Here is an 8,090-nt window from a genome sequence, read left to right on the forward strand (position 1 = left end):
ATTATCCTATTTGTGGATTTAATTGTTTGATAAAAAAATTATTTATAATTTATAAACCTTAAAATATCTAGCCCAAATTAACATGCAATACAACACGATAATCAATGTCAATGAACTTAACATATTAAAACTCATTAGAAATCAATCTTAAATTTTTAGGGAATTCAATATCTAGTATAAAATAATAAAGCTTTGCAAACTTCTCTTATATAAATCTTTCAAGAAAACTAAAACATTTGTTAAAGTCCATACATGCAAAATGGACATTTTCGAACATATGATGTATACCATATAAGTAGCAAAATGGTTTGTTGATGAAGATTCCTCGAAAATGAAGATCGATTTTGATGTATGTTGCCATCATCACGAAGAATGTTTGAGAAACAAGTTTATTTTTTATTTTTTTTATCTTTTTAAGGAACAAAAAAAGTTTGTCTAATTTAAGTAGATTTGAATTAGACAAATTACAATGATGACCGGACAAAAAATCATCGGCTTACCCGTTTATTTACTTAATTTTTTAAACTCCCAAATATGAACTTAGTTTCCTTAAAATACAAAAAGTTGAGTAATCTTCTAAAACAAATGAAAAGATTGAGTCATCTTCTAAAACAGCTTAGTTTCCTTTTATGAGAGTATCCCGAAATGTAATTGTTTGTTATTTTTTTGTTAAGAAAAACGAAGTAGAGATTTTCTTGGATTAATAATTTTTTAGATTTTCATATTACAAATTTTATTAAAATAAGTCAATAGTTACGATTTTGAAAAAAAAAAAAAGAGATCAAAAAATAAGACAAAATATACCCGCAATTTAAGTTGAAAGCGCAGCCTATATAAACTCAATCCAATAAACGCCAATACCCAAATCTCACCGAGTCCACCCATTCGGGGACTCGATTCTTCCTCTACACGCTTCGCTTCCATCTCTCAAACCCTAGGGTTTATGTTTTCAACTTCAATCAATCACAAACTCTACTTCACTCACAAATCTTTCCACCAAATTCATGGGTTCTGAATCAATCGCAGCAGTCACTGTTTCCAAGTCATCTTCGTCCTCTGGTGAAAAGTGCTTCCCTCCTGGTTTCCGGTTCCATCCGACCGATGAGGAACTGATTCTGTACTATCTGAAAAAGAAAATCTGCGGTCGATCACTCAAGCTTGATGTCATCGGCGAAATTGATGTTTGTAAATGGGAACCAGAAGAGTTGCCAGGTATATACATACATACTCTTGTACTTTATACTCGTCGTTTGCTGTTTATTGATACCACGAATTGATTTTTAGATTTCTTTGATTCTGTAATCACCAAGTTCTGTTTATTCTTTTGAGTTTTGGAATGGTTAATCATTCGTTACTTATCATACCTAATTTCCAAATGCAGGTAAAGCTAAATGGAAAACCGGCGACAGGCAGTGGTTCTTTTTTACTCATCGCGATAAGAAGTATTCTAATGGAGGAAGATCAAACAGGGGGACAAAACACGGTTATTGGAAAGCCACCGGAAAGGATCGTCTCATTAAGCACTACTCACGCACAGTTGGATTAAAGAAAACTCTCGTTTTTTATGAAGGCCGTGCACCCTCTGGTAAACGCACAGATTGGGTGATGCACGAGTACTCCGTGGAAGAAGAGGAGCTCAAGAGATGCAAGAATGTACAAGAACACTACACCCTTTGCAAAGTATTTAAGAAAAGTGGACCAGGTCCCAAGAATGGTGAGCAGTATGGTGCTCCCTTTGTTGAAGAAGAATGGAGCGATGATGACAACTGTTTGGATGTTGAATCACTTCTTGTGAAGAACGTCAATACTTCAGTCGATCAGCCTAAGTTAACTTGTGAACCTGAGATTGTTCAACCACTGGCTCAGTCTAATCCAGTCAACAGTCGCCATGAACAGTTAGAGGTGCACCATGGTTCTGATTTGGCCCAGTCAGCAAAAGAACCATCAGTGATCACTTGTTTGGAGGAGGTGCCACTGCCACTGCCACTGCAACTGCCACAACCTTTGGTGTTCAATGAAGATTTTCTTGAACTGGATGATCTACAAGGTCCACAACCATCTTTTCAAAGCTCAATGTTTGATGATTTTCAGTTTGGTGGTGTTGATGAGTTTTGTGCACTTGAGTTCTACAATAATGCAACCGAGTTCAACGAAGTGAATCCTTTCAAATGTCAACCATTTTACACGAGTAATCTTGATTTTGGAATAGAAAACTCTGGTCTACATTCATATTCAAATGATTACAATTCCAGCCTCTGGACACACAACCAAGAAACTGAAGACTCAACTGATGTCACCATTTTTGCTCCTTCAGGTACTGAATTTGCTCCAAACTATGGAGGCGACACATTCTGATATGCAAGGCTTGTTTATCAATCATTGACAGTGTTTGACATTGAAATGTAAATAAATTACGATTTTAGACTTTCTTAGTGTACAGTGTTTGCATTTGGCTAACATTTTGGGGCTCTTGATCAGATGGAAAATGGTGAGAACTCTCAAGCCCAACTGTGAACAGGGGAGAGTTTGAGCCAAACATTCAAGAGTTCATTGCTATCAGTGTGGTATTAGTATAATGTAAACTGTTAGCTGATATGCAAGTTCTTTTTGTCCTTTGTTTGTTTATTTTCTCTAGGTATAAATGACAAGTCTGGAATACCCGATTCCGGTGTGAATCAGAATCAGAAAACCGGAGAAGATGATGGTGGGACGGATTCCTGGTTTTCTTCTGCCATCAGTCCGGCATTGGCATTGGCATTGGAGAGCATAGCTCTTATGAATAAGGCGTTTGATCTTATTCCTAGTTTTGGTAGAATCAGCAATGCCGATGGTGCTGTTACTCATGTGACTAGAAGGGTAAAAAGGTCATTGAGACCAAAGGGTATTTGTTTATTTTTCTGTTCTTGGAGTGTTGATTGCTATATTATGTGTATTTTTAGGGGCATCTATCATATTGTGAAACATTCATATGGTTTGGTTGAAGGTGGAGAATATGAAAAAGGTGTAATTCTAAATCATGGGGTGAAGTATGTAAATGTGAATAAGAAACACAAGTAGAACATTAGTTGATTTTTTTTTTCCTAAACTAATTAATATTAAGATTTAAAATTTCAAACAAATTGTTCTCATAAAACCTAAAATTTCATTAAACTAGAATTACTAACGCACCAAAAAAAAAATCAACATAGAATTTTAAATTACAAAACCTAAAAGTTAAATACACGAAACATAGAAATTTAAATAATGAAAGGATATCAAACACTTGAAATAAAAAAACAACCAAAACATACTTCAAATTAAATTAACACACAATACAACTAAAATTCAAAACACACAACTCATTTGTCGTTATGCCTTACAATTTGCCAAAACTCAACAAGACGGAAATGTTTGTTAGTTTCTTGGCGGAAAGCAACGAGAGCATTTACTAATAAAATATTTTCAGTCTCACCTTGTGCTGCTTCATGCATTACCTTATGAAGCACATTGTTAAACCGAATTGAAATTGAGTTTGCATATCTCAATTTGGAGAAAAATTTATCTTTATTTCGAGGTAGAACTTATTTGCGGTTATATTTTTTTGGCGACTCTCCTCTAGAAAGAAAGTAGGTGTAGTTATGTTAATGTTGATTGGGTCTTTTGTTATATCAACCAATGAACGAGCAAATATGATCTCTTCATCAGTTTAATCAAACACGAGCAATTTTTTTGGCGATGAAGTTTTGAAGAAGATGGAAAATAAAAAGGTTAGAAGAGTTGAATTAAAGAGATTTGAATGTGGTGAAGAATGAGAAGGATGTATTTATAGTAGGGGATAGAAGGTTTAAAATTTGAAAATTTGAAAAAAAAAATGTTATGTTTTGATAAGGGCTGTTTTTTTTTTTTTTTTTTTTTTTTTTTTTTTTTTTTTTTAAGTAAGATATTTTTTGAAATTGTAAAATTTAATTAAATGGTCACACACACACACACACACACATAGACGCCTACTTACCGTAAATGCCCACCAAACTTGGCATGCCGAGTTAGTGGCGCGGTGTTCATCGAAGCTAGCTCGGACATGCTGAGTACTTCGTTGACCTTAGTACTAAAGAAGTAAGTGTGGAAGCTTATGTATAGAAATGAGTACGAAGCTTAATAAGAAGATAATAACTTTATATTTATCACTCTAAAATTAACTATTTTGAAGTTTTAATTCACTTAGGGCGTGTTCGACACAAAGCGTTTGGGAGCGCTTGAGAGCTTTTAACTTCTAGCGTTTGACAAAACGATCCGTTCAAATAGAAGCCTCGTTTGACACAACGAGCTTCTAGCATTTACTTTACACAAAATGCTCCAAATTTAAATGCTATTTCACGTATTGTTTAACAAAACGCTAGCAGCTAGAAACTACCTACTACCAACTATTTTTGTCGAACACACCCTGGGTAGTGGTTGTGTAATCCCGACTAAAATACTCGGTCTTAACGCACTTATAGTAGTATGAACCACCATCACCCCTACAAGCTTTATTGTTCGTCTTGACGTACTTGCCATAGCGCCCCCCCCACCTTGCTGGCCTCTCGATCTTGAATCAAATACCTTGGGCCTCTTGACCGAACCCTCTGAACCCTGAACCTGATTCGACTTCCTCTTCCTCTCCATCTCCAAGTCAATCTCTCTCTCTCTCTGGCTTGTGCTATTATATCCTACAGTGTCTTACAACTGGATTAGCTTAAAAACTACCTGATATCACTCCTCAACCTCTCATGCTATCTTGCCTTCTTTATCTCCCCGTCTGCCACATACTGCAAAACCAATAACGCCCTCTCATGGAACATAGTAGTGATATCCGCAACCGTCTCAGTAGTTTGGCAAATGTCCTGAAACTCCCTCACCAACCGTTGGACCTTGTAAATTCCCAATGATAAGGTACTTCTAATTTTGACCCTATAATTTTATTATATTACAATTTGGACCCTAAGTAAAAGAATGTGTGCAATGAAGGCGCTAGTGGAATTTTCATAATGTTGGATTACGAACTGCCTAATATCACTCCTCAACATCTCATGGTATCTTGCCTTCTTCATCTCCTCGTCCGCCACATACTGCAAAACCAATAACGCCCTCTCATGGAACATAGTAGTGATATTTGCCACTGTCTCAGTAGTTTGGCAAAGGTCCTAAAACTCCCTCACCAACTGTTGGACCTTGTAAATTCCCGATGATAAGGTACTTCTAATTTTGACCCTATAATTTTATTATATTGCAATTTGGACCCTAAGTAAAAGAATGTGTGCAATGAAGGCGCTAGTGGAATTTTCATAATGTTGGATGTTGGGGGAGTACGCCATGCGTACATGTGTACGTTGAGCATACTAGGGCGCGCCCTAGTAAGCTGGGCATATTTAAACCCCATTATAGCCTCATTTCCCCTCTCTTCATCAACATCCATCATCTTGATACGTTTTTGCAACCCTAATCCATCTTGTGAAGCATTTCTAAGCTTGAGTGTGTGTGTTTTGTGCTTTTGAAGAACAAGGAAGGAAAAAGAGACCACCTTGAAGGAGCGAAGCTCTTTAGATCGAGCATCACACCACCTTTTGGCACCTGTAACGCTCGTAGATCCGAGCTAGTCAATTTAGAGGCAATAGGGGTCGAAAATGACTTTTCGACAAAAGATTATTTAGAATAAATAATCTTAATCAAGTTGTAGAATATGTCACAAGGTTTCCGTACATATAAAGAAAACCGAAATCCGAGTTATAACGAAGAAGTTATGGCCCGTCGAAGTTTCGCGACGGAACCGGCACGCACCGGGAAGCGTAAATAGTGAATTTACGATGGAGGACTTTTTAGCCTTAGTGATCTAAATGAATTTCGTAGAATATGTTAAACTAAGAGCGTCGATAAAAAGAACGCCCAAATATGACTTCGTATGAGGAAGTTATGATTTTTCTAAGATTCGGCTTAGCAGTGTACAACCCGAAACTCGAATTTTAGTTCGAGCGGTTTTTGGCTTACGCGACCTAAATGAGATTTGAAGATCTCATTAATAGGAACTCAACGGTAAAAAGACAGACGAAAACGGAGTCCGTATGAAGGAGTTATGAATTCTTCACGGTCATTTAACAGTCTAAACGCCTCCTATTGTTAAAGTTGAGATCGGTCAAGAATTAGCCGACGGGGTATAAAAGAAAGTTGTAGATCTTGATTTTACCTACGCGTTGAAAAAAAGAACGTCGAAAACGGAGCTCGTATGCGAAGGTTGCCACATGCGCCACCAGAATTGGACACGTGGCACCACCAGAATTGGACACGTGGCACCACCAGAAGGTTGCCACATGCGCCAACTCGGCAAGTAGGCCAGTCAGCACCCCTATAAATAGAGGTGCTGGGTTCCATTCATTCTCACACCTTCAAACTCTTCTTTCTCTCTCTAAACTATCTCTCTAAGCTTCCCTACCCCCCCCCCCCCCCCCCCCAAAGCCTACGGTAACTCCCTAGCACGAGGCGGAAGCCCCAGAGCACTGGACGGCTCCGAGAAAAGAGCCTTTCGGCTCGGGAAACGCTGCTCCAGCGAAGCCCGGTTTTGCGAAAAAACCCGCTGTAAGTGAGCTACGCATACGCTAGTTTTAATATAGCTTCTAATTAATTATAGTAACATTATTAGGACCTTAAAATAATTATTTGGGCTATTATTATGAGTTATATTGAGTGTTATTTAACGCTTATATAATAATAATAATAATAGTCAGACTATTAATTTGTCGCGGATATCGGTAAACTAAACCCTAGTGGTGTTGATGCTAGGTTTTATCGAAGGAAAGTTGTTTTGAGAGTATCGAAGCGCTGTCCGAGTGTTGAGTCACCACCTTTCAGGTGAGTGCATAGTTACTTTCATCTTACACATAGATATGAAGTATTTTATATAAATTACGTGCTATGTGTGCATATTATCTGAATACTTGTTGTCTATGCTGGATGAACGATTTTATACATGTTTTAAATGATTTAAACTGTATATGTATTTTATATCTACGATAATGTTGGGGGTAAACATGGGAAGATATAATAGATGGAATATGAGTTGAATGATGAATTGAGAGGTGTTATAGACCACGAGGTGAGGGTGAGAGGTGGATAATGTGAGAAGCCTTTTTCCCAAATGATGGCCCCGTCATTCAGCAGAGTATGGATGATAACCACAGACTATTCTAGACAGTCAGTGGAACACTAGCAGGCTCGCAACCTGTAGGTGTTGTGAACAATGTGTTCACTCGGTGTACTCTAAACCTTGGTGATCATGCAGACTTGATGCCTAAACCCTGGTGATCATGCAGACTTGATGCCTAAACCCTGGTGATCATGCAGACTTGATGCCTAAACCTTGGTGATCATGCAGACTTGATGCCTAAACCCTGACGATTATGCAGACTTAGTGCCCGTTGTGTAAACCGTGGCAATGATGGACTTTGTGCCGATTCCTTAGGATAATCCTTAGGAATGAATGAACGAGGAATAGCTGATTCTTAGGGTAGATCCTTAAGAATAAAGAAGATAATGGGGATGGGTAATTGGGTTTAATTGCTTGATTGTTTAAACATAATAATTGTATTATTGTGGGTTGAAAACCCTATGTACTCACCAGGTTTCCCAACCTGACCCACTCAGTTTATTTATATCACATGTGTTGATACAAAGTCACTTTACACTAAGAGATTTAAAGAGATGTAGATCACTAGTGTAAAAAGATGTAAGTTCTGTTTATGCTTATGTTTCTGTATTGACGATGACATCCCAAACGTTTTGAAATGAATAAAATACGTTTCTTCGAAAATGTTTTAATAACGTATTTATCATGTTTTTCTGGGAACAAATTCCGCAATATTTCTATTAAAAGAAGTACTCTGATTTTTATAAAGCATAAACAAAATCGGTCTTTTCTGGCCGTGAAAATGAGGATGTCACAGTTGGTATCAGAGCATTAGTTTAAGCGAACTAGGAATATGGATTTATTTCTAGACTTAAACTTAGAATGCTAAGTGATGATTGTGAGGAGTGTGTCAAATAGATTTAGGTAATGCACCTGAATAGACACAAGCACTAGCTTA

General features: G+C 37.4%; 1 protein-coding gene across 1 annotated transcript; it reads left to right on the forward strand.

Moving 5' to 3' along the window:
* Window positions 1–862: 862 nt before the first annotated feature.
* LOC145015497 (NAC domain-containing protein 16-like) lies at window positions 863–3,069 on the forward strand. The gene is made up of 3 exons (XM_078973978.1): window positions 863–1,212; window positions 1,382–2,314; window positions 2,636–3,069. Exons 1-3 carry the CDS (start codon window positions 1,005–1,007, stop codon window positions 3,055–3,057), a joined length of 1,563 nt encoding a protein of 520 aa, XP_078830104.1. The 5' UTR covers window positions 863–1,004; the 3' UTR covers window positions 3,058–3,069.
* The last annotated feature ends 5,021 nt before the right edge of the window (window positions 3,070–8,090 follow it).

This window comes from Lactuca saligna, chromosome 9 (genome assembly GCF_052625555.1).
Source record: "Lactuca saligna cultivar CGN05327 chromosome 9, ASM5262555v1, whole genome shotgun sequence".
Lineage (NCBI taxonomy): Eukaryota > Viridiplantae > Streptophyta > Magnoliopsida > Asterales > Asteraceae > Lactuca > Lactuca saligna.

Bases quoted from the DNA above. Each gene is read 5' to 3' on its own strand.
- LOC145015497 (XM_078973978.1), top strand. From the start codon at position 1,005: ATGGGTTCTGAATCAATCGCAGCAGTCACTGTTTCCAAGTCATCTTCG. The intron at 1,213-1,381 runs GTATATACATAC...TTCCAAATGCAG, and splicing joins GGAACCAGAAGAGTTGCCAG to GTAAAGCTAAATGGAAAACC. The intron at 2,315-2,635 runs GTACTGAATTTG...TATTTTCTCTAG, and splicing joins CACCATTTTTGCTCCTTCAG to GTATAAATGACAAGTCTGGA.